Below are 25,766 nucleotides of genomic sequence, written 5' to 3' on the forward strand. Positions count from 1 at the left end.
CGGTGAGTGGGGCGACGGCAGCGGGGTCCCGGCCTCCCCTCTCTCTCCCCTCGGAGCTACCTCCCCGCCCCCTGGGAACCCCCCGGGTTTTGCGCGGGGGGAGCGGCAGCGGCCTCGCGGCCAGGAGATAAAAGCTTGGCCTAGGCCAGACGAGCGCCGTTCCCACCCCCCAACACCTTGGTGTCCTCCCCGGCCGGGCGGGAGAACGGGGCTGCAGGAGTTTCGATACCCAGAGGTGCGAGTAGCTGCTCTCCTAGGAGGAAGTGGCCGCCCGCTTCCTGGCAGCCTCCAGTATCGGTCGTGGGCGACTAGTTTGGCTTGGACCCAAGCAGGGGCTACAGACACGGAGGGGAGTTGCCCTTCGGTTTGCCACAAGCGCCCACCCCAGCCTTTGAGGCCACAGCCGGCCTCTTCGGGGAGCCGCACTTGCTAGAGACCTACTTGTATGGAAAAAGGGGAGCTCACCTCCGTGCCCGCGGGCGACCTTCCGCCAGCAGAACCCTCCCTGCCAAGCTCTGCAGGTTGCCCGACATCCTCTGATCTCCTGTAGGAAATCTCACGATCATTTTGCTTCTTGGATGCTTGGGTCTTCGTCGATGATGTAGTTTTAAATGCTACAGTTCAATTTTGTTTAGTTTTCCAGAGAATTAGCTTTTAAAAAAGCAAAAAAAATAGAGGTATGCTTGTTGATGGTCTTGCTTGGCAGCTGTGTTCCTATGTGATGTTCTAGCTAAAACTTGGTTTCACTGCCTCTGAAGGTTAGTGTCTTCAACACAAAGCTGTAGGCCTTAGATTGGTAGTGTCCAGATTTGTTTTTTCCAACCAGGATAAGAAGGATGGCAGCATGCAGTGGACTAATGCAGGCCGAGTTCAGGAACCAGCCTTAATTTCACAGCTTTTCTTGGAGGAGGTCAGTATGAAACATCGGATGTGCAGAGACATCTGACAGTCCTCCAATGGAAACAGTAGGTTTTTAACCTACTCTTTAGAAAATAAGGAACTTCTCTATCAACTCTGACTCTTTCTCAGAACAGAAGTAATGAGAAAGGAACCCTTTCACAAAGAGCTTGGTTTCTGTAAGTGAAAAGCACATAGTGATTTTGAGTATTTTATTCTTACTGGAGAGATGCTGCTGTAGGAAACACATGGAAAATCTGATCTGTTTCCACAAGCCTTAGCAGGTCAGAATTTGTGCAAGAATTCATTTGATTGACAATGAGATCAAGGTTTTGCCAATCTTGAGAATTTGGATTTGGGGTTGGTTTCTTGTGATTTCCTGCAGTAAGATCCTGTGGGTCAGCTGTTTTACAATGAAAGCCGAGATAAGATGTGTTGAAGTACAATGCTCTTAAATAAGAGCAACTGTAACTACCTGTCACCAGTCCCGACTTTGCTTTGCTACAACATTGTAAAAACTAGAGATCCTTGGTTTTGCTAGAGGTTTGCACAGCTGCTGGTATTTCTGTGTTTAAGTGCATGTGTGTATATTTTATTTTTCAAAAAAGCCTCAGACTCAGAGTTTACCGTGCTTCTCTCTGTGTCTGTGTGGTATTTTTAAGGCAAATGAGTCACTCTGCCTCCATTTTGAGTTGGCTGACCTGGAGTCCGTTTCAAACTAGAAACTCAGCAAGTACTGCTTTGAGAATATCCTACAGCAGAATTACTTGTTGAAGTGGTGTTGCACTTCTGCAGCATGTTTTTCACTGGGAGGGAAACTGGGTGAATTCGTATTTGCCTGGAACATACTGTGGAGGTGCAACCTAAAGAGGACACTGAAAGAACGGCGCTTGAAGTTGTGATCTAGACGTTCCTACGTAGTCCCTCGTTCCCTTGCTTTTGTCTTGAAAACATGGAGTAGAGGGGAAGTCTTTGAATATGCAATAAAAATTGAGTGTTGGCTCATGCAGACCCTTTCAGTTGGTACCTTCCAAGCCTCCCTCCCTCTTTCCTTCTTTCCTTTCCTGCTGTTGTGCTCCCTGGTTAAGAAGCAACTGGCACAGCACTGCAGCCCCTGCCCTGTTCTCCAGGCTGTATTCCAGAAAGGGCATCCCACACTTGCTCCGCACTGTTTGTATTCCCTTATCGAAGGCAACTGGTGATAACTTCACTATTGTTAATGACAAGCACAACTTACTGTATTATCAAAGTTTAAATAAGATACAGATGTCTCTGGAGTGTAGCTAAAATAAATCATGGTTTATGAGAAACTTTGTAAAACCTTCCTCAATGGGTGCAGCTGCTTGGATAGAAAGTGTTGTGAAGGTTGTTACAATTGAGTTCTAAACATACATAACAAGAACTTCATTAAAAAGGAAAAAAGGGGTGATGGATGTGTGCTGTTCTGAAGTGGCAACAAACAGATTAACTATGATGCTACAGCTCAAAAGTTGTATTGTCTTAATCCTGGTCACCACTAGATGACATTCTGATGACCAAGCAAGACCTTGATAAAATTAATTTGGTGTTTATATGAATGGATGGTGCTGCAGAACTTTCAGCATGACAGATGAAGGCAGTTCCACCATCTATGCTTCTGGGCCCAATGAATTATCTCCCTCAGCTTGGAGGGACAGTTTTCCCCAGGCAGAAGAACAGTGATGTGCTATATAATGGCTACAAATGGTTGCTTTAGAGAAAATAATTTAGTCTATAAAGCAGGACAGCGCAGCTGGCTCAAGCTGCCTTCTGTCAGGGAAAGATGGGACTCACCAGGGTTTGTAGCTTTGTATGGCTTCACCAGAGGGGCTGGTGAGGTCCTTAGGTGCAGGTTCTGGATGAGGTGGAGCAAGGTGTTCTTCAGTGTTGGTCTGGGGCTGAGTGAAAGTTGTAAAGTGAGGTCTTTTCCTGCGGGCTGACTGCCTTCTGTGTTCTTGCTTGTAGGTTGCCTCTCCCTCCTGGTGACAGTGCAGGATCTTGAGCGTTACACCACCTTATTTGCCACTGTTGTCCTCAAGTGTGACTACAGCACCTCAGCTCAGCTGCAGGACGTGGTGGTGACCTGGCGCTTCAAATCCTTCTGCAAGGACCCCATCTTTGACTACTACTCAGCCTGTAAGTGTCAAGAGTGTCCTCCAAGGAATCCCTCTTCTAATGGAAAGGAAGAGGAAGGTAGACTTACTGTGTAATACAGGCTTTTGACCTCTTCCTCCCCACAAACCAGGTCAGGTGGTGGTATTTCCCTGTGCTCCAAGAAAAAATAGGTCATGTCTGTGATTTCCTTTGCAGTGTCAAGGCTTTATGATATGATGTTGTAGAAATCCCAGCCAAGGCACCTCATTTGTCCTTGTCATCAACTCAGAAGGCAGAGAAGCTCAGCCATGTTTGACACATGTCAATCTTGGCAGCCTCATCTTAAGGTTCAGCATGTTTGAAAGCAAGGACCCTGCGACAAGTGGACTTTATGATTACATGGGGGACCCCATGGTTAGAGCTAGTTTGTTATTGATTTTAGGAAGCAGAAGAACCATGTGCATTTTGGAGGGCAGAAGGACTTCTAAGTAGTAACATTCTGCACACTTCATGTGCAGACATTCTGTCATGTGCAGCCTTCATTCAGGAGTGTTTAAGATCGCATGAAAACTGCATCCTGGGGTGCATCAATCACAGTATAACCAGCTGGTCAAAAGAGGTGATGATCCCACTATATTTAGTATTCGTGCAGGCTCAGCTTGAGTGCTGGGTGCAGTTCTGGACCCCACAATTTAAGAAGGGTGTGAAGGTCCTTGAATGCTTCCAGAGGAAGGCAAGAAAGCTGGTGAAAGGGCTGGCAGGCATGTCCTCTGAGGAGTGACTAAGGACTTTGGGCTTGTCTAGTTTGAAAAAAAGGAGGCTGAGGGACATCCTCATGCTCTCTACAGCTTCCTGGGGATGAGAAGTGGAGAGGGAGGTGCTGAGTGCTTCTCCCTGGTATCCAGCAATGGGATATGTGGGAATGGTTTAAAGCTGTGTCAGGGGAGGTTTAGACTGGACATTACGCAGCATTTCTCTACAGAGAGGGTGGTCAAACACTGGAACAGCTCCCTAGAGAGGCTGTTGATGCCCCAAGTCTGTCAGTATTTAGGAGGCATTTGTACAATGCTCTTGATAATATGCTTTAACTTTTGCTCAGTTCTAAAGTGATCTAGATGTACTTCCCTTCCAACTGAGCTATTTCTATTCCTTTCCTATTTCTATTCCTAACTTCTATTTCTATTCCCGTTCTGTATAAACCCTGCAGTATGGCCAGTTAAGCTGGCCAACCTTAGCTTAATTACACACTTAAGACTGAGCTCAGAGTGGGGAACCTGGGCTTCTATGGTGTTAGTGCCCAAACTCTCCTTTATGCAGTCTGGATGGGTTGGGTAGGCATGTTACCAAGTGCTCTACAGCCTAGTCCACAAGCAGGTGGGTCCCTGGCTCTGCTGATCTCAGCATAACGTGAGTGCTTTGAGCCCAGGCTCAAGCTAATAGTCCCCAACAGGGACAAAAAGCGTGGTCACAGTAGTTGCTTAGTTGGGTCTTCTGTTCATGATCCATTGTAGATACAGTGGTGGAGAAGCCTCTGACAGGCTTAGTCCTCTGCTCTCCTCACTGCAAGCCCTTTACAGACAATGCTGACTGTGTCAGTTGTCTCCCCAAATCTCAAATCCCAAATACCTGGCAATTCAGTGTGAGTCTGTCATAAGAGTATTGCACAGAAAATTGTCTCTAGTCCTCCCTTAGTTCGGTCTGGTGTCTCTACACATAATCCTTATCTGGAATAGGATGATGGATTCTTCTCTGTCTTTATAAGCTCCATGACATCTAATGGGATACAGGAGGGAAAGGGAGACAATCCCTACAGCTGTTCATGTATGCCTGGAGATTTGGTAAATAAACACTTTTGGTTTAGTTTCAGCAGTCCTGGGAGTTTTAGGACCTTTTTTCCTCGCAGTTTATCTTCATACTGGAAGCTGCCCTCCAGGCTAACAGCATTAGCTTCTTTCTACTGTCGTTCTTTCAGTTGTGAGGCATCTCCTGTGCAGCTCCTGCATTCCCAAAATCTCTGCCATTCCTGTGGCTCTACCCCTGTTTGCTTTTGAGTACTCCAAAGCAACTTGTCCTTGCTGGTTTGAAGCCATGCTTTCTATTATTAAACCAAAGCAAATGCACACAGGCATTCAAGAGTTTCTCTGCTGCTCACGAGGGGATAGAAATTGGTTCTTTGAAATAAATTTTGGCATCTTATTTGATGATATGTGTTTGTAGCATACCAGGCTGGTTTAGCTCTTGGCCAGGACCCATCTGACGACTGCAATGACAGCCAGCGAAGGGTGCGCATTGTCATCCAGAAGTCTGGGCAGAAGGAGCCTGTGCTGGGTATCGACTACCAGCAACGAAAGATCACCATTCAGAACCGTGAGTGATCTGACCTCCCAGGAAGGCAGTGAACTCAGTAACTATCAAATATCTGGGCCTACTAAGTGAAGAGAAGCATAAACATGGCTAATGTCTTCTGTAGTGTACATCTTCTGTGAGTTGGCAATGGAGTAAGGGCTGTGAAGAGCCCTGTCCCCAGCTGGCCTGAGGGTGTTGGAGGTGCTACAAGCTAAGGCTGAGCTGAGGATGCCTGAGCCTTTTGCTGAAGAGCATAGAGGAAACTGAGGAGCCCAGAGGCTAGAGAACAGTTTGTTCTTCTAAGAAATACTGCATAATTGTCCAGGTGTATTATATGCTCCCTGCTGTCCCTGGAGCAATAGCTGTTGCTCCTGCCAGAAGAGTTGTTGGGATGGCTGGCCTAACCGGGACAGTGATCTGTGTTCCAAAACCAGTCAGGTTTGCAATTGGCAGCAGCTGGTATCTGTTAACATCCATCACCCAGCAGCATGCTGGTTATTTCACTCCACACAGAACTAGTCCCACTTCTAAGAAGCATCACCTTCCAGCAACACACACAAAAAAGGGACTGGTGGTTAATGCCGTTTACAGGACCTGTCAGTGGAGTCAAATAGGATTGTTTGAAGGGGATAGCTTGGGAGGAGGGGAGATGCAGTACCACATGTCACCTGCAGGCCGAGAGCCCACTTAGAGTGGGGCCTGAAAGTAGTATCTGTCTACAGGAGCAGACCTTGTCATCAGTGAGGTCATGTGGTGGGACCATGGCGTGTACTACTGCACTGTGGAAGCACCAGGAGATACCTCAGGTGACGCGGACAAAGAAGTTAAGCTGATTGTTCTCCGTAAGTGCCTGTGGTTTGTTGCCTGGGTGGCAGATGTCTCCTCTTGTTCTCTTCCCTCTCCACCCCCCCCAAGATGTCTCCAGCAGTGGAGAGGTACTCAGTAACTTACTATGCCCAGGTACATCAGGATCCTCTTTCTCTCTCTGTTTTTCCCATAGACTGGCTCACAGTACTCCTCATCGTTCTCGGTAGCCTCCTCCTCCTTCTGCTGATTGGAGTATGCTGGTGCCAGTGCTGCCCCCAGTATTGCTGCTGCCACATCCCATGTGTCTGCTGCCCCACCCGGTGCTGCTGCAACGAGGAAGGTGAGATTAAAGCAAATGTGCATCTATTCGTGGCTTCTGTCAAGACAAAAGCTTGACTGGGAGCTTGCTGAGCTCTGCTTTCTCCCTCCAATTCAGCATCCCTACAGACTGAGATGTTTCTTTGGCCAGTGTGACCTCTGACCAGCTTATCTGAGTTTAGAGGAGGCGAGCTAAGATATGTGGAGCCCATCTTGCTCCTCTGTGTCCTACTTTCAGAAGTACCTCCTCACTCACACCTTGATACCAGCTTCTCTCATTCCCTGTCTTGTGGTTCATATGCCTGTGCATGTGAGGAAGGCAAGCAAATGCCTTGGTACTACTCTCCAAACTGGCTTAACCTTCAAGTGTGTTGTTCTGACAGGTAATTATGTAAAAATTGGAACTTTCTATCTTCAAGTTATTTTCAGAACTGCTTCTTCCACAATAAAAAGCTTTTGTTTTTCTTTGTGGAGGGAAGTGAGAAGAAAGAAAGGAGAAAGATTATCTCTCTTGGTGGCCAACCATCCAAATGTATTCTGAGGTTTTTCAGGGTCAAGAGAAACTTTGTTGTGTGCTGGTTTTAGCAGTAATAAAGATTTTGCAGCCAGGCTCTGTTCTCATAATATAAGGCCATTGTTTGAATTTTGGCTGCTAAGGTCATATAACCTCTGTCTTCCTGTAACTGAAAGTTAGTGGCAACACAAGGCAGTTTACACACTCTGACAGGAACAAAGTACAACAAATACATCTACTTATCACTGAAATCACCAGTTTCTTCCCCAGATGCTACAAGGAGAGGATTTATGAACAAGGAGCTGTGTTTCTAGTTTCCCTTGCAAAAGAGCTATTTGGTATACCTTAGGTGTTAGTAAGCTGTGAGAGTTTTAGATTTAAACTTAATTTGCTTAGCCCCTGCAAAGAGCGAACAGAGCATCCCTCTTGCTTCTAAAAACAAAACACTTTCTGGGGGCTTTACAGACTGTCAAGTAAAATGCGTGGTGTGGAGGAGGCTATAGAAATTTGGCAGAAATGTTAGTTTCCATGAAGGGAGAAAGAGGTGATGGAGATGGAAGACTGACACCTCCAGACTTCCTAGTTCGTTTCAAAATAGGGATTCAGAATATGTGTGAGCTCTTTTTTGTTTTTCTGTGCTGTAGAAGATGATAGCACACACCAGACTGCTGCTGTCTTTCCTGCCTCCTGTTGAGGACTGTTAGGGATTCTTGTGGGGTTTCCAAAACCTCTCCCTGGTCACGAGAGTAGGTACAGACAAGTCCAGCTTCCTTGACTGGCTGCTGAATTCTGTGGCTGTGATTTCCATCCCAGCTGCCTGCTCTCTTTACCCACTTTGCAGGGGATCTTTGTGCCTGCTCCCCTCCTGTAGCACAGCTTCTCTTCACTTCATCCTGCCTCTGACTTACTTTTGTGCACTCCAGCTGAACTGGAGGCCTTAAAAACCACAAGGAGATAGATACAAAGGGCATCTTTAAAAACAGTCCTGAGGAATTAACAGTTCCATACAGCTGAAGAGAAGGCAGAAATCCTCAACTAAACCTTAGGAGTTACGGAGCAAGCTGGGTACCAGTGATTTCTGCCCAATTGTTGGCCACTAGAGGGTAGCCTAGATCTGCTGAACAGTCATTGAGGCAAAGTAATTCTAGGTGTTTGAAGGCAGGTCATTAACTAACATGATTTTGAACCGAGTAATAATAAAAGAAGTGCATTGTTTGAGTAATTCAGAATTGGTGTACAGAAACATGCTCCAGGAGCAAGCCAATTACGTTCTCTATGGAAAACTCTGAGAAAAGCTCACCAGGGTAAATATACATATGACCTCCTTCTGTTGCCATTAGTTCCTTTTCTACTGTGGACTTCTTCCACTAATGAATTGGTGCAAAATAGGATATACTTACACCTGGGTATGACTAGGTTGGAAAATATTTTTTTTTTATAATTGGATAACTGGCCCAGCAGCTGTAGAATCTGTCAAAGGCAAGGAACAACCTTTCTCAGTATGTGAAGGGAACAACACAACATTCTGCCAAAGCTTTACAGCAGGTCTGAGTTTTGGAATTAGGGTGAATCTGACCTTCCTCAGGTAAATATGTTCACTTTAAAGAGAGATATGTAACTTTACTTCCATTTTGCAGCTGGGGAACCAGACTATATATCGGGTTCAAACTGGAAGGCAAAGTATCTGGGGAAGGAAGAGGGGATGAAGGAAGTCCAAGGGTAATTCTGCATTTGTTTAGCTGTAGGGAGAGATCAGAGAATTACAATAACAGGGTGACTTTGGTCCTAGTTACTGTTTATACCCTAAGGAGAGGAACCCTAAGTAAGTATGCCCACAGCTGCTGGGCCTTTCACTCCTCAGGCAAAGACTGTGGTCAAAACCTAGGGATGCACATTCAGCATGTTCTATCTTATCAAGGTGATAACTGGAAGAATGGGAGGAGTGGCTGGAGAGCTGCAAGTCAGAGAGGGACCTGGGGGTGTTGATGAGCCAGCAGTGTGTTCAGGTGATCAAGAAGGCCAATGGCATCCTGGCTTGTATCAGGATTATGTTGCCAGCGGGGACAGGGAAGTGATCTTGCCCCTGTACTTGGCACTGGTGAGGCCGCACCTTGATTACTGTGTTCAGTTTTGGGCCCCTCACTACAAAAAGGACATTTGCTCGAACATGTCCAGAGAAGGGCAATGGAGCTGGTCAGGGGTCTGGAACACATGTCCTATGAGGAGTGACTGAGGGAAATGGGATTGTTTAGTCTGGAGAAGAGGACGCTGAAGGGAGACCTTATCACCCTCTACAGCTCCCTGAAAGGAAGCTGCAGAGAGCTGGATTTGAGGCTCTTTAGCCTAGTAGAAAGCAACAGGACAAGAGGTAATGGCCTCAAGTTGCTCCAGGGACTAGATATTTGGAAGTATTTCTTTACAGAATGGGTTGTTAGGCGTTGGAATGGGCTGCCCAGGGAGGCGGTGGAGTCCCCATCCCTGGAGGTGTTAAGAGTAGCGTCGATTTAGAGCTTAAGGATGTGCTGTACGTGGGAACTGTGCTAGGCGAATGGTTGGACTAGATGATCTCTAGGGTCCTTTCCAACCTAGATGATTCTGTGAAGAGATAAGGCCTTTCCTTTCTTTTGATCCTTTTTCTTTTCCTCTTTCTCTCTTCCTCTACGTTTGAAACCTAAACTGGAGGAAAATCCCTTGGGGGGGGGGAGAAGAGACAAATTTGACATAAAAGGCTTGAAAGCTGCTATCTCAGGCCACACAGCTCTGAAGAAAAGTCAGAGTAGAAAAGTCAGAGTATTATGATTAAAAACCCTGAGGTTTCCAGCTTTGTATTTCCCTCTGGTTGGAGCCAGGCTGTGGAGTGGGAGGGAGTTTGGAGTAGAGAACAAAATGGAGCCATATAAATTGTGGGGAAAGGGAAGGGTGTGTTGAGAGGCATGGTCAATCCATGTTTTGATGGAAGTGGTACTCTATAAATTCAGTGAAACAGCTAGAGGAGGACACGTTTAATAACTGGAGTGAAATGGAGAGCTCAGTCCCAAAGAGCATGCAGTCTAAATGCTGCCTGCTGCAGATGAACCCAGGAGACAGAATTAATTGGAGCTTAGCTGTAGCCTGGTTTCTTAAAGAAGCAAGGCTTATGCAGTTAACTTGTCTGTCTATCCCCTATCTCTTTCTCTCCAATAGCTTTTAATTTCATCAGCCAACTTCAGCCAGATTTATCAGGGGGGTAAAAGTCTCAAAGGCAATTACGTTCTTATCTGTCTCCTGATGTGTATAGCCAGGAATGTTCTGTTCATGCCTTACCAGAGAAGAGGCTGCAATAAAAGTCTGCCACTTCTGAAACTCCTGAGAAGCCATATGAGAGAAATTTTGCAAAGGCCTTAGATGTTGCAGAAAAGCTTCACCCAGTAATGACAGACAAACCATGCAGAGTCAGGCTTTGTAAGGTCTGGAGCCTGCAGAATTTACTTGCTCGTAAACTGAAGTTCTGATTGTCTGTGGTAGAAGGAGTAAGTTTCTGTAAGATGTTTTTAAGTATTCCCAAAAAGGCAGCAGCAATGTTTTTGAAGACAGGGATGGTGAGGTTGTCTGTGTAGAGGTGAGATGGAAGAGCTGAAAAAATTGAAGTGAAATTGGAGCCTGACCCCATGAGTAGGGGTCTGGAGTTAACAGTGATGGAAAAAATGAGGGAGTTTTTCCACTGAGTTTGCTCTTTTGGCACAATGGACATTGCTCTTGAGAACAGGAGATTTAGTTTGTTCACCAGTTTGACCACACTGTCCTAAGGGATTTAATTTTAGCAGTCATGCTGAGGTAAACTACAGAGAGAGACAACAAGAGTGGTTGGAGGACTAGAAAGGGAGAAGCTGGACAGTGCATCTCTAAGTGTCCTATTTGTGGAACAGAGAGGAAATGATGGAGTACGGTGTGGAAAATATGATCTGGACAGAGCCTACATGAAAGTGGCAAAAAGAGATCTCATTTAGCTGTAAATCAAAGCCAAAAGGACCAATGATGAGCTGAAAGAGTTTTAAGAGAGAAAACAGTGTGGTATGTCTTGCTCTATGAAACATTATTTCCCACCTTTCTGCAACTGTACTCATAATGACAGGGCAGGTGGAAGTCTTGCATTTAGTTACGTGCTGTGGACTTAATCACAGTGCCATTTGTTCCCAGTTACTGGAACTGTAGCTGAAATGTCAGGCTGTAACCCTTTTCTTCTGTTGTATCTTTTTGAAGTTGTACAACTTCATATCGGAATTTCCAGGGCTCTGGAAATTCCAGGGCGGAGAGAGTTTTTCATTCTGTGAATTTTCATGTGTCTGATCACATCCAAAGGCTACAGTCTATCAAGCAAAGTGGTGTGTGGTCTGCAAGCTGTGCTCTCTGGGTAGCTACTGTAAGCTTTCGTCATCTTCTTTTACAGTACTGGAACGGCATCGGTTCATGAAGCAGGCTCAGGCGTTTGCACCTTGGATGGCACCCAACATGTTCTATGGAGGTGGCGATAGGAACTCACAACTTTCCTCTTACCAGCTGAACCCTCTACTGCAACAAGGTGAGACCACGGGCATCATTTCAGAGGGAAATCAGGATGAGAAACAGGTAACTTCTCAGGAGGTTCATCAGTGAGGCTTTAGCCTCTCTACTACAAGAGAGAAAGGTGTTCCTAGCATGATTGCATGTCCTAGCATGACAGCTCTGCTACATCTCCAGCTACTACAGACTTGCCTGGGTGGATAAATACAGCCTATCCATCTTAAGTGTCCTGCTAGGCTCAGTGCTGGGTTTAGTAGTTTAATGCTAACTAAAGTATATCTGTGCTACACCCCAGTGACTGCAGGGTAAATATATCCAGCTTATCTCATGTGGTAGAGAGGGTACTGTCTCTTTGTTCTGCTGTGCTGGTCACGGTCAACTCCTTATAGCCAAAACTGACATGACAAGTGAGGTGCAATTTGTTTGAGTTCTTATCAAATGTCTAGTCTTCAAATGATTAAGGGTAAACTGCCTTCTGTGCAATAGATCTAGCCTGCGTGCAGCAAAAACCGAAGGACTCTTTAATGAACTGGGAAGGATTTTTCAGTTGTTCTGCCCCAAAATCTCTTATATTAGTGATATTTATTTGTAACTTTAATGGAGGAGGGAAGATGGAGTCTCTGAAGTCCTAGAGAAATAAGTAATAAAATAACTTATTACCAGTAATATTATTTAATCGCCCAAGGAAAATAGGGGAATTTGACATCATGACTTCTCAAATAAATAGAAGATAGTTTTTATCTGAAATTAGCTTTTGATCACTATACAGCAGACACAAGTTTACTCTGTGTCTGATGAGTCTTAACTGTTGTTTGAAGAAATAGTTTGCAAACATCTTAAATGCTAGATTCAAGATGTTTGAGTATATACTTTTCCAGCTCACTAGTTAATTCTACAGTTACCAGTTTTCCTTAGGAAGATCTGGTGACTGAGCCACCACAATTTAAGACAAAATACATGGAGTTTTCTCAAAGAAATCCATGTGCATGCTGGCAGAAAATGGGCAATAAGTTCCTCAAGCAGTTTCTTAGCTTGTGTTTTCAGTCCTTAAACCTCCTGTGCTTAAGTTTCCCTTAAGTTTGGTTTAGGTCAGCTTTTTAGAGATGTTGGGTAGAAGGGACCTCTAAGGTCATCTAGTTCTACCTCTGGCTCAAAGCAGGACTGGCACCAACCTCAGTCACATTAGCTGTAGCTTTGTCCAGATGATTCTTGGAAACCTACAAGGATGGAGGTTCCATGACTTCTCTGGGTAACTGTTCCAGAGTTGGACCAGTGTCCTAGTGAAGAAACTTCTCAATTCTCTACTTACGTCTATACATACATGTGTGTGTATGTGTGCATGTATAGAAAAATGTATTTTTCTTTTGTAGTATTGATTCATATTTCTTCAATGAGATACAAGAGGAAACACTACGAGCTTTTTCTGATATTTTTTTTAATAAAATTTTGTATCTATGCTGTAGGAAAAAAATGTTCCTCTCTAAATATAGAAACTATATTTCCAGGTGTGCTGGATGGCTTTGATTTCTTACCTCTCTGTGCTGCCCAAAACACAGATCATGCTGCAATTTATTAGTTACTACTCTTTGCACCTTATCTTGTGTGGTCTGGATGTGCTGGTTATGGTGCTTGAGGCTTGCCCAGCTCTTGCAGTGAGGAGCAGCAGGAGGAGACTCAGAAGGGGCTCAGCCAGAACCACTAGTGCAGAGGGCCCTCTCTTTATTGTTCCTTCTTGACTTGCTGCATTCTCCTGTGTTTTTATCCTTAGACGTGTCTCTGCAGAACAGTCTTCCACTGATGCAGCCACAAGCTCAGTTTTCCCCTAACAAGGGTGTTTTGGATTATCTGGAGTCTGAAATCCAAAACATGAACATGTCCCAGCTCCGGCCACCCTCCCAGCAGCGGCAGGCCGAGCAGCCCAGCTTGCTGTCCTCCTTGGGCTCCGAGATCATGCCACCTCCTCTCGCTGATCACATCTCCTCCATCCATGGGAGCAGCAACTCCTCACGGCCACAGAGAGCTGCCCGCAACCCAAGAGCCTGGGACTCTGCAGCAGAGGACAGGAGGCAAAACCGGAGGTGGCCCTTGCCTTCCAGTGGGGATTCTCAGTCCAGCTACAATCGGGAGCCCTGGGACAGGCAGCAAGAGTATCATCCTCAGAGGCAGAGGACAGGTTGCTACAATGGCAGGCCCCAGCACTCCAGACGGGATGTGTCACCCCCACGCCAGGTGGAGAGGGCCAAGAGCAGCAGCAGCAGCTGCAGTTTCTACCCAGAGGAGGCCAAGGAACGCTCCAGCCACCACCATGGCTGGAGACAGGAGCCCGCAGGGAGGCGAGAATACCAGCACCACACTAGAAGGAGCAATAACTCAGGTCAGCGGCGGCACAGCTACTCTCCCCCTTCTCGCCGGGGGTCATGGAGCTCCTCAGAAGAGCCAGTCCATCTCCCAGCGACAAACCGCAGGCGGCAGCACCGCTCTCGGGAATGGCCAGAAGATAAACCCCCCAGTTATCGCTCATTAGAAATCACCCCAGGTCAGGACAAGAAGCACAAAGGCAGCGCAGGGCCACGCTCGGTGAGTCAACTGCCTTTTTTGCTTTCCCATCTAAGGGAAGAGGTGGGTTTTGGGGAGTGAGAGTGAAGGTTTGTTGCTTTCTGCAGTTTGTTGTCTTCCAAACGGAGGGCAACTCCAAACGGAAGAGGCTGCTGAGGTCCCTGCCTTTAGACATGGGTTGCCTGGCTCTAGTGTGTTCAGGGGAAAAGTGAGCAGTCCAGTAAAGAAGGTCCCCTATCACGTCCCACACTGGGTGACATGTCACACCTTCTCACTCCTGTCCCCACCGAGGGCATTTGGGACTCTAGGGATGTGTTGGTCTTAGAATGGCTGTCCTGCTGGTCCTGCCTGGGGAAAAAGCACTTCCAGAGTAGGCAGCAGTACTGAGTATCCCTCTGCAACCCTCTCTGCTGTTGGTTTACTTCTGATTTCTTTTAACATGTGCATGATTCTCCTATTATCGATCTCCAACTTTTAATTTTTATAGTATCTTGGTAATATTTTTAAGATGGTTCATATGGGAAAGCATCCAGGTGAGATGGCTAAAGCTATGTGAAATAAGCTTTAAGATCTTGGCTGGCTGTAGTGGTGGAGTCCCCATCCCAGGGTGTGTTTAAGGGTTGTTTAGATGAGCTGTTGGGGGATGTGGGATAGGGGAGAACTTGTACAGTAGGGCTGAGGGTTGGACTCGATGATCCCAAGGGTCTTTTCCAATCTGAATGATTCTGTGAAATGTGTGATCTTCCAGGCCAGGTGGAAGAGGATGACTTGCTTGTTGGGACTCCTGAGAACTGGACATGCATTATATGGGCAGTGAACAGCTCTTGTTCACAGCTCATCTTGTCAGGTTACACTAGGACTAGATTTCAGGTAGCAACCTAAGTGTGAAAAGCTTCATATCCAATTTCTAGTTTGCAAATTAGTGTATTCCCCCTTAAAAAATGAAGGGCTCTTTTTAAACAATTTAAAAAAATGTTAAGTGTCCTGTATCACAGATACGCAGAATTTTACCAGGGTAGGGAGTCCTCTCAAAGGGCTGTATTGTGCACATCACCATTTTCCTTTCCAAGTTTTGGAAGAAAATGCAGTTCTAGTCCCATCTGGGATGTGTGTCATATGTATGAATAGTTTTGTTATGGTGCTTAGAGCAGGTAGGAAGTCATATGATTTCCATTCATCTTTCCATGTTCCTGAGTCTTTTATTTTCTCTTGCAGGACAGAGGAAGTTCCTACAGTGCAAGAAGCATAGTCATTTAATGCCAGTACTGGACTCTCTTAGCTTTTCTACTGTATAGGTTGGGACAGCTGCTTTTGATTGAACAGACAACCAGGAAAAAAACAGAGGAAGCAGCTTCCCCTTAGACTTACAACTCTGAAGAATCTATGTCTAGTGCCCATGAAAGCAATACAGAACCCATTTTTTTTTCCTTACTGTGATTTGGAAACTTAGGTTTGCAACAGGCTGTGGTCTGTTGAACACGTTCTATTGGAAACAGCAGATTTTTTCAGTAAATGGTATATTCCTAATCTTTAAAGAGAGATAACCAGATGTCTTTGTTAGGTGCCCTGGCACTGCAAGGCGCCCAGTCCATAGAATATTACTCCTTTGCACACCAGTTACTGGAGAAGGATTCCAGACATCAGAGTTGTAAAGTCATAGAACAGTAGAATAATTTAGGTTGGAAGAGACCTCTGGAGGTCATCTGACCCTGTCCCCTGGGAGTTTGGTGGAGGGAGGCACAGCATCTCCTTTCTAAAGCCCTCTGTTGTGCTTCAGAGTGTGTAATGTTTCCTGCTTCTGCCTGGCTGCTCAGCATAGTTGGGGCAGTTGCTTCCCTTTGTCCCCACTAAGCCTCTCTCCCAAACAGAAGGGTCACAATGTTGGAAGGACGTTTGACTGCCTTAATAAGGGCTCACTAGCACATCTGCAAACTGCCAGCTTCTCTACCCAATACTGACTGAAACAACCTACACTACTTCAAAGTTAGACCTTAGTGCCTTAAAAGTTACTTGTACTAGCCTTTAACCCAGACTAGAATTTGTAAACTTAAAGGTCTAAATTTCCCAAGGTTTGGCCACTCCTCCAGAGACTGAGAAAGGTATGATTACTGCCCCTCACACCACGGACCAGAATTTCCTTCAACTCTAGGAAGCATGGCTTTGGTGGATATAGCTTTCCTAAGCTGTGTACTCTTTTCCATGCATTTTATATTCTCCCTTTGCATTCTGTGCCATGCATCATGGGATGGGATAAAGGGCTCTGAAGAAATCTTACAGTCACCATTTTTACTGTTGTCCTTGATTTTTAACCTGACGTGCATATGTAGCACATCTGATCTATATTGCAGGGTTTTCTCATCTCTCACCTTGCAGCTAGAACACATAATTTCTCTATGCTCTGAGACCCGTTGCAAAGAAGAACTTGCGTTTTATCCTTGATGTGATTCATCCACTGTTTTCATTTAAAATGTGCTGGGAAAAGAGAGGTTCTCTGGATGCTGGCTGCTTCCATGAGAAACTGGCTTGCCAAAGGCCCTTCTTGGATTCTTGTTGTCAGGGAGCTTTCAGAGCATCTTGTGAATTATTTTGTAACCTAGAGGCACTAGAGTCTGGCCAGTATCAATGACTCTATTGCCCAGTTTATTTCCCAGCCAGTGCCGCATGGGACACTTGCTACTATTTGTTCTTTAATGTCCTAATTACTGCTGTGTCTACGCTTTCCCTTGCAAGACTGACTTGGAGAGGCTTTCACTTTGCCCACCTCCCTTTTTTTTCTTTTCTTTGGACAACGATGGGAAACATCACACTTGGAGCAAATGCTCCTAGTTGGATATCCGATGCAGTCACTGGTTGACCGAAGGCTACCACAGAGTTCATTTTCCTACAGTTTCTTGGCTGACAGTGCTGATTTCCAATTCCTGTGTATGGAGATGAAGCAGGAGGACCCACTAGCTTCTCTGAATGACTTTGCTCCAGAATTGGAGGCCTACTTTTGAAGACAGAAGAGCTGTTTGCTAGCAGTTGACAGCTAGCACAAAAAAAGAGCTAAAAGACTAACTCCAAAGTGTGAATTCAGAAAGGAAGGCTGGATTAAGCATAGTTCTTGTCTGAATTAGACCCAAACTGTGAATATTGTGAACTGACCCGTGAGTTACATCTGAAACATAGGGAATTAAGTGTGTGTAGAACTTGCAGTAAGTGGGTAGAACTTGCAAAGCCAGTATCACCCTTGATTCTGGTTCTCAGCCAGTGGCTGTGAATCATTTTTAGTCTTATTTAATGACATTCTGAGGATTTCATACACCTCATCTTCTATGATAGGCTAGTATTTTTATTAGTTAAGAGGAGTTTAGGGTGACTGCAATGACAGAAAATAAATACGGGGCTCCTTCTTCCAAACCTGGCATCCTCTTTTGACTTTTGCATTGCCCTGTGGCAACTTTTAGCAGATACCCAGGGCCCTGGGTAGCAGATTCTATCCTTGGAAGCTGAATTGCTGGCTTGGAATCTGACTCCTTATGCTTCCAATAGGTCCATACATCAATCAGGACAACTTCTTCCTGCCATCTCAGCCCAAATATCCAGGCTTCAGGGAAGGGCTGCCCCTTTCTCCATCAAGAGTAGAGACTGTTTGAAGCTACAGGTGAGATCCCAAGATGGTAGCACAGGAGAGAGTTCACTTTCCTTCACGTTCAAGTGTGTATAAGCCAACATGTGTCCAGCAAGTTTTCTCAAGAGCAAGAACCCCCTCACACAGCAAGAAAACCCAGATGCCTCCAGCTGTTGAAGCTTGCTGCTGTGGTATGAGCACACTAACTGCAGAGGTTACACTTTTTAATCTAAATCCTATGAAGTAGCCCTCCATCTTTACTTGTTCCTCTAGTCCCCATAACTGAGCAAGGGCAACTAATTGTAGATTTTGTGAATACAATTTGTGCTGTGTGAAGCCTGAAGAGCTTTATCTTTATCATACTTGTGCTCTTCTTCAGTCACTTTGTTCATATTTGTAGAAACATTAAACAAAACTCTTCAGGGGAAATTGATTTTATCTCAGTCTTAATTCTATAACTTTTTAAACTGTGACAGAAGTAGATTAGGTTATCCAGCAGGGAAGCAGAAATGGCAGCAAGTTTACTGGTCCACAGACAACTGAGGTTCATAAAACACTAGTTGGTGGACTGTGAAATAATGACAAAGGAAATCTATATATGTATACTTTACAAGTGCAAGCAGACAGAAAAGTGAGAATAGGCTCTGCTTTGAATGCTTATTTCTATTTTTAATTGACTATAAATGAAAGCCATTGTGACAGCACTGCACAATACTATGTGGACTCTTTTTTCCAGTATGATTACAGAGTCTTTGATTTTTTTTAAAAGGGAGCATGGAGCAGCTCAAATACTGCACACTGAAAGAAGTAACAGTAGGAAATAGCCTAGCCTCATTCTTTCTATGTTGCAATTTATTCATGCTTAATTTTTCAGCCATTCAAAAGAGCCGATATTCATATGTCATTTGTGATTAAAAAAAGATTAATATATTTCACATATGGGACTTATTACCATTCTAGACTTCTGTTCTTCCTGTCATGCAGTTGAAGGAATATACCCCCAATAATGAATTTTCTGTCTCGGATAAAGTGCCTTGATAACCACTGGAGTTACCCTAATTTAAAATAATAATGTAATGAGTAAGTGACCATGCCACATGGGGCAGATAAGGATGTCTGTGCGGCTCCTGTCAGCTGCTTTCTACCTCAGACCAGATTCATAAGAGAGATTAAAATATTCATGTAAATTTTCTTTGATTAAGAAAGGACTTGCAATATCTGGCTTTCTTGCTTATTTGCAGAGCACCCTGCCATTCTGGAATGCTGTTCCAGGAATGGAGGGCAACAGCTGCTTCTTGTGCAATCATTGATCTGGTCTTGGCAAGTGCCTGTTTGGCAGTACAAAGTGCTGAAATGCCCAGTTGCTATCTCTGGGATTGTATTCATGATAGCACAAGCTAAAAGTTAGGCTAACTTCGGAGGGGGGGAAGTTACCTTGTGTGATAACAACCACAATGCAAAGCTCTTCAGTGATACATATTACTACATAGGGTAGCTACATCCCCTCTGTGTTACTACCTCCAGCAGCACAACAGCTTAAAACACCCACTTAATATGGTTAGAGCCTTCCATCTGTTGGCTTGACATGAGAGAGATAATACTTGAGGTTATACTAAATTAACCCCCCCCAAGTAATGACTGCTTGTTGCTATTTCTGCTAAGTTTAATGCCTATAATGTGCCTTGTGCTGGTCTTCTGAATATTATTACAGCTGTAAAAGCAGATAGTAAATGTGGAGATTCCTTTTAATGACTGTCATTTAAATATATATTAAAATGTAAGAGAACTTTCAACCAGTTGCTCTTGTGTGTTCTTCCTAGACCATAAATTTCTTTTTAGTGTTTGCACCAGAAATGGAACTGAATATCCTCTGTTCTTACTTCTGGACTTAATCTTGTTATATGTTAGTAAATAAGAGTTTTTTGTTGTTATTTTTTTGGTTAAAAATGCAAAATGGTTTGCTTGCACAGGGGATTTTTTTTTTCTTACTTTGTGAGACTTTTTTCATTGTTTTTCTAAGAAAGAAGATAATTTTAATAAAAACAAAAGAGTGGGAAAATGTCTGGAAAACCATTGGCAGCCCTTTTTAATGATGTGACCCACTGTAGCAATTGCTGACTTGGCTACCACGTCTGTAAAATGAGAACGCTTACTGTTTGGTTCTGAAGTACTTTGAGCTCCATGAGAAGAAAAGTCTTCTAGAAATTTTTATCTGGTTGATAAATGAAGATACTGATTGAGCTTTTCACATTTTCCACATGTGACAGTCACCTAATAAGTAAGTGGCTGACCTAAGAATGAAGGTCTGTTGGGTCTCACACAGTAGGCCTCATTTATGCCTCTTGTCCTCCCCATTCCCCTTAGCTAATGACCTTTGTTGCTCAGTGTTGCAGCCTTTCTATCTCTTCCCCCTACTGCTCAGTGATTGCATGTGACAAATACAGATGGTTAGCTTGACTGAGGACCCAACAGGATTTTGGAATTTGAGCTGTGGGAAAACATGCCCTACAGCAGCAATGCAGACACCTGACTGTGATGATGTCCCCAGGGACCCTGGGGAGAAGTTACCACAGAATCATAGAATGGGTTGGGTTGGAAGGGACCTTTAAAGATGATCTGCCTTGGCCAGGGACATCTTTCACTAGATCAGGTTGTGCAAAGCCCTGTCCAACCTGGCCTTGAACACTTCCAATGATAGGGTGTCCACAGCTTCTCTGGGCAACCAGTGTCTCATGGTAAAGAATTCTTCCTTATATCTGATCCAAATCTACCCTCTTTCAGTTTAAAACTATTTCCCCTTGTTCTGTCACTGCAGGCCTTGGTAAACAGTCTTTGGCTTTCTTATAAGCCCCCTTTATGTATTGAAAGGCTGCAATAACGTCGAGCTGGAGCATTCTCCTCTCCAGGCTGAAGAATCCCAGTTCTTTCAGGCTTTCTTCATGGGAAAGGTGATCCAGCCCTCTGATCATTTTTCACGGCCCTCTGGGCCCGCTTTAACAGGTCCATGTCTTTCTTTGGCTGGGGGCCCCAGAACTGGATGTTTCCTCTGAGTAAGTTTTGACAGCTGTCTTGGACGTATGCTTATCTTGTCAGCCTGTGCAAAATGACAGGCATAGTCTTTCTGGGGAAAGAAGAAATGTGAGAGGGGTGCACCCTTATCCCTGTGCACCATTTGGTTAATGCATTTGTTGGAAATGGAGGATAAAATACCAATGGGCATAATAGCCACAAGTTCCAACTGTCAGAGCAGAGAGGTTACAGCACAGGCCTTCCCACAGGAACAGTGGGAGCAAAATTCAGCCCAGCTCTAGCTATTGTTAATGTGGAATTTGGTCAACTTATGAAAGGGGCCCCTATGACATGGTTGCCTGCAAAAGTGAGGGACTCAGTGACCCAGGAGCTGCCTTCCACGTCTCTTAGGCTCAGGTCAGACTGACCCTCCATTACCAAATCTCAATAACAGGTCCAGAGTCCTCCACAGCTTCTTGCCTGTCCCACTGAGCTGCATGTGCTTGCAAAAGAGCAAATGGGGATTCAAAGCAGGACCTTTGACCCCTTGCTATCACTATATTAGCTCTACATAAATGCCGGTGTCTCAGATGAGCATCTACCTCATCTTCGGCCTGAGAAAGAGAGAGAAAGCAGGACAGGTAAGAGCTGAACTCTGCTCTGGGTGGTATGGACTTAATGACTGGTATATCTAGGACATAAAGAAGTGAGTGGAGGTGGTCTTCTGTTTTGCCCCATTTCTTATTACAAGCCAAAGTGTGAGCCCTTCTCTCACTCTATAGCCTGGAATATTGCTGAAATGGAGGAGGGTGGGAGTGCTTGAGGTGACCTGGATGGAGGCTAAGTGGTGGATGCTCCATAAGACATTCATAGGAGTCAAGCCCATAGTAGGAATTGCAGAGTTTCAGTGTTGGAAGATACATAACTTTTCCCCAGCTGCCTTCACCCCTACATGTTCTAAAGTGAGTAAGATCACCTCTTCATGCTCTTGGGAAGCAAATTTATACCTTTTGTCTAGAGAGGGAGAAACTGGCTCTAGGATTAAAAATCAAGGAAGAGTGGTAACAGAACAACTGCTGCTGGTCAGCAAATCTCTAGTGAATGGAGTGGTAGCTTTTGGAGATAATCTGTGCACAGAAGGAAATAAAAACTAATAGAAATTTCTTTACCATGGGATAAGAAGGAGCATTGACTTGCAGCTGTCTAGCACAAGATTTAGCAAAGCATTCACGGGTAACAGACTTGCAGTCTTTTTTGCCATTGTGATTCTTAACATTGCGATGTTTTGTTCATGGTTGCCATGAGTGATGCAGCCCTCTAATTCGGGGCATAAATCAGTTTTAACTTCTAAACACCTTTTTAAATGCAGCATGTTTGAAAAGCTTGTTTAGATGTAAAGTCATCTTTTCAATGTACGAAGTACCAAATTTTCAAATATTCCTCCAATTCTGGCTTTTTTAATAGACAAAACAAAGAAGGTGGGATGAAACTAAAGTTTGCACTTACTCCCTTTTGAGAACTTGTTCTGTCTGGGCTGCTATCTGCTTTGTTAATCTCAGTGTGGAAAAGACAAGAGAACCTAGCTGGGTAGTTGGATCTTTCCTCAACTAGAGCAAGAAAAAATACTCAGATCACTGGGTCACTAAGATGATCATTGTATGTAATGACCTCACTGGCACAATGTTCTTTAGAGCAATTTACCAAAAAGAAAAAATTAAACAAAAAATCCCACATTATGAATTATTCAATTGTAAGTACATGTAGAGGGAACCTATTCTGACCTCTACCAGTTTTAGTGGTTTGATCATGTGCTGAAACAAGGAAATTTATCTCTCGTATAAAAGAAGTATGTTTAATTGTCTCATATTTCTTGGAGCTCTGAAAGCTATCATTCATTTGTATAATTTGTGATTATACAAATAAAAGGACACCTTCATTTTTCCACTGTTTTTTCCTCACTTCAGAGGAAATGCACTGTGATCTTTCCTGTACTCTTCATTTATTAGTTAGGTTTGTTGCAAAATTCCAGTGTTTAACGGACATGTTTTATTTCTCTGAAAACAAACAAAACATTGTATGGTGATTCCAGCAGGTCTCTTGGTGTAGAGAGTGGAACTGGTGCTGCAAACCATGCTGCAATCCAGGGCACTGCTGATAGCTCTGATTCTGCTCCTTAGCACCACTCTCCCCGGTAAGTCTGAAAAGCCTTTCTGGCTGCCTGAGACAGGGCTCAGCTCTACGGGTTCTCACTTGCCTTAGGGTAGTCTAACTCATCCATAAAATAGGAGTGAAGCCAAATAACACAGTTCAAGACTATATATACATATACACATAGTGCTTGGCAGCATGAAACAAGTTGGTAGGGGCTTGGCATGGGTATTGTCTGTGCCTGCTGCCTTGTAAGGCCTATGACCTAGATGCCCCAGAATGAGTGATAAGGTGCTACCGGGTGCTGCTCAAGCAAATTCTGGGGGAGGCTCTGAATCTCAGAATCACAAGTCTCTTCCCACTGTGCCAGGGGGAAGATATCAGAGACACAAGTGACTGGAGAAGCCTCATGGTTTTTTGCCTCCTCTTTCTCAGAAGTGCACTCAAAGTCCATTTTTGAGAGAGACCGTCGTGACTGGTTGGTCATCCCCGATGCAATTGCAGCTTACATCTATGAAACTGTGAACAAGGTGTCTCCTAAAGTCGGTCATTTCTTGGCGGATGCTGCCCAGACTCCAGTAGTTGTTGTGACCAGGTATGGAAAGATCCTCTGTGCTAACACTGCAAGAGCCATGGGTGAAAAGGGAGAGGGAGGAGCAGGAAAAAAGATTAATCCAGTGGCTATATGGGGAGATCCAATGGGAAATAAATCAGCAACCAAAGCCTGATGTGACGACAATAGAAGCGGGGTGGGACAATATGGTTTCACGTGGAAGTGCAAGGTCTTCCCAGGGATGCACACTGAACACGACAGTGCCTGTGGGAATAGCAGGTATTGCTCTTTTTATGTGGCTGGGGAGGGAGGGGGCCTCCAGCTGTTGGGGGATCAGCCTGCCTGGAAGGGTGCTGCAGTGCTGTCTGTGAGGAGCTGAGTACTGAAGGTGCTGGGAAACACTGCTGTCACCCGATGCAAATCACAGAACTGGCTCTAGCTGTGAATACATATTCCTCAAAGAAGCAGAATGAATTTCCTCCCAAAAGGAAAAGCACGATGACCCTAGAGGTACAATTTCACGTAACTCATGGCAAACACGTACTGCCTATTCCTGTCTCTGAGGAAAATCCCTTCAGGACTGCTGAGGAGCTTTGCACCCTCAGTGACAGGCAGTGTGATAACTACAGCAGACAGAATTACCCTCACATATTTGTGTATCTTACCACACACACTGTCGTCTCCTGCAGGAACTTCCTCATCAGAGAAACAACTAAACTCAGTATACTGGCTGAACAGCTGATGGAAAAAATAAAGAACCTGTGGTACACAAAAGTCCTAGGCTACTAGCCAAATGAAGACAAGTCAACGTTTCCTGATGTGAGCTGGTAACACCCTGCAGTGTCCTTTTTCCCCCTGCCCCTACTACGGACCAAGATCAGTCAATAAGACAGAATCGATGCTCCTCTTAATGCCACTAGAGGGAACCCAGCTTCAAAGACCAAAGGATGGAAAGTATCTGCGGAAGTCTCCCCCGAAAAAAACCCCGCAGCTGGGCACGGGGAAGACAATGAGATTGTAGAGCTCTTCTGTAGCCAAATCCTGAAAATTGATTCCTCCTGAATGGCTTGGACACCACCCCTCTAATAAAAAAATGTTGGTTGTTACAATTCCTCAAGTTTCTTGTTTGTATTGACTGTTACAAAATCATACTCACCTCAGCATCCCATTCTGCTGAGAACGTAGCTGTGATTTGCAGGAAGTTGTTGCAGGGAATGCCAACCAACCCTGACCGTTCAGGCACTTCTAACTAAGCTCAGGTTTTTCTTGGGTGGAGGGGGCACTACCAAAGCCCCTTTCAGGGTAGCCACAACATGGCAACCGTAACCTCACATTAGGAAAGGCCATGAAATTTAAGTCCTACTGATTGTGCTCCTTGGTTAGGTAAGAAGCAAGCAGGTGCACCTACATCAAGTGTCTGAAGATTTCAGATCACTTGGGAAAACAAGTGCCAGTAAACTGAACTGCCCATCAATCTGAGGACTTTGAAAGTGTGTTTCATCAGCCAACCAGTGAGGCTACAGAATAGCCTTTCAAAAGGAGAAACAAGGGGAAAATTTCTCACTATCTTCAAGATGGAGGGTGACCAGCTTATGAGAGGGGCATCTATGCACAGGACTGTCTGTGAAAACCTGGGAGGTCGTTGTCAGCCCTGTGTAACTGCCTCATCAAAGATGCCCACATTGGATAAAAAAATCCATCTACTTTATCATTAAGCAAGCAGAAACAAGTAGGCAATTTGATTGAAATCACAACGGGAGACTGTGGCAGAGGCTAAACAAAAGCCCTGCTAGCCTGAGTCATGTGCACATGGGCAGAGCTACTGCTTAGGAGCTCCTACAGGTGGCAAAAGGAGATTTGCCTAATAACTGAAAAGCAACACTACTGTCTTTTAAGGTGCATATCCATTTAATTTCCCCTCATTGGGGTCTTAAACCTAAACCTTCATTCTGCTTCAGAATTACCCTTAACTATCTGTAATGGCCCTCACCTGGGGCCCTCATCCACACACCCAGTGGACCCAGGAGCCACAACTAAGCTCAGGCTCTGGACACCTAGACCTGTGGCTGCTCCCTGCTCTCTTGGTTTACTGGTGGGTTTCCTTGTGTGGATGCTGGACCTACATTGTATGTAGTCTCAATCTATCCTTGGCTGTGTTTCCTGGATGGACCTTGGACCTGTGCTGTAGCATTGCCTCCAGGTCTGCCTCCTGCTGTCCTGTGTGGGCTCCCTGGCATGGCTGATAGACCCTGTCATAGTTACTGTGACTTTGCACTGGATGACTTGTGCAAAGCATTTGACACTGTCCCCCATGACATCCTTATCTCTAAATTGGAGAGACATGGATTTGACAGGTG

At 44.8% G+C, this 25,766-nt stretch overlaps 2 protein-coding genes across 2 annotated transcripts; both read left to right on the top strand.

The window, feature by feature from the left end:
• Positions 1–2,858: 2,858 nt before the first annotated feature.
• Positions 2,859–19,492, top strand: ILDR1 (immunoglobulin like domain containing receptor 1; the record flags this gene model as incomplete). The annotated part of the gene is made up of 7 exons (XM_026847032.1): positions 2,859–3,051; positions 5,227–5,376; positions 6,078–6,197; positions 6,356–6,502; positions 11,421–11,552; positions 13,302–14,110; positions 15,305–19,492. Coding segments are annotated over 7 exons (1,593 nt in total), but the record flags the coding sequence as incomplete, so codon positions are not given.
• Positions 19,493–21,336: 1,844 nt separating this feature from the next.
• On the top strand, positions 21,337–24,521 carry LOC113483085 (apovitellenin-1). The gene is made up of 4 exons (XM_026854338.1): positions 21,337–21,349; positions 22,801–22,899; positions 23,292–23,451; positions 24,099–24,521. Exons 2-4 carry the CDS (start codon positions 22,839–22,841, stop codon positions 24,196–24,198), a joined length of 321 nt encoding a protein of 106 aa, XP_026710139.1. The 5' UTR covers positions 21,337–21,349; positions 22,801–22,838; the 3' UTR covers positions 24,199–24,521.
• Positions 24,522–25,766: the final 1,245 nt, after the last annotated feature.

The sequence above is a fragment of the Athene cunicularia genome (assembly GCF_003259725.1).
Source record: "Athene cunicularia isolate RWA chromosome 1 unlocalized genomic scaffold, athCun1 chr1_part1, whole genome shotgun sequence".
In the NCBI taxonomy this organism is placed as follows: Eukaryota; Metazoa; Chordata; class Aves; order Strigiformes; family Strigidae; genus Athene; species Athene cunicularia.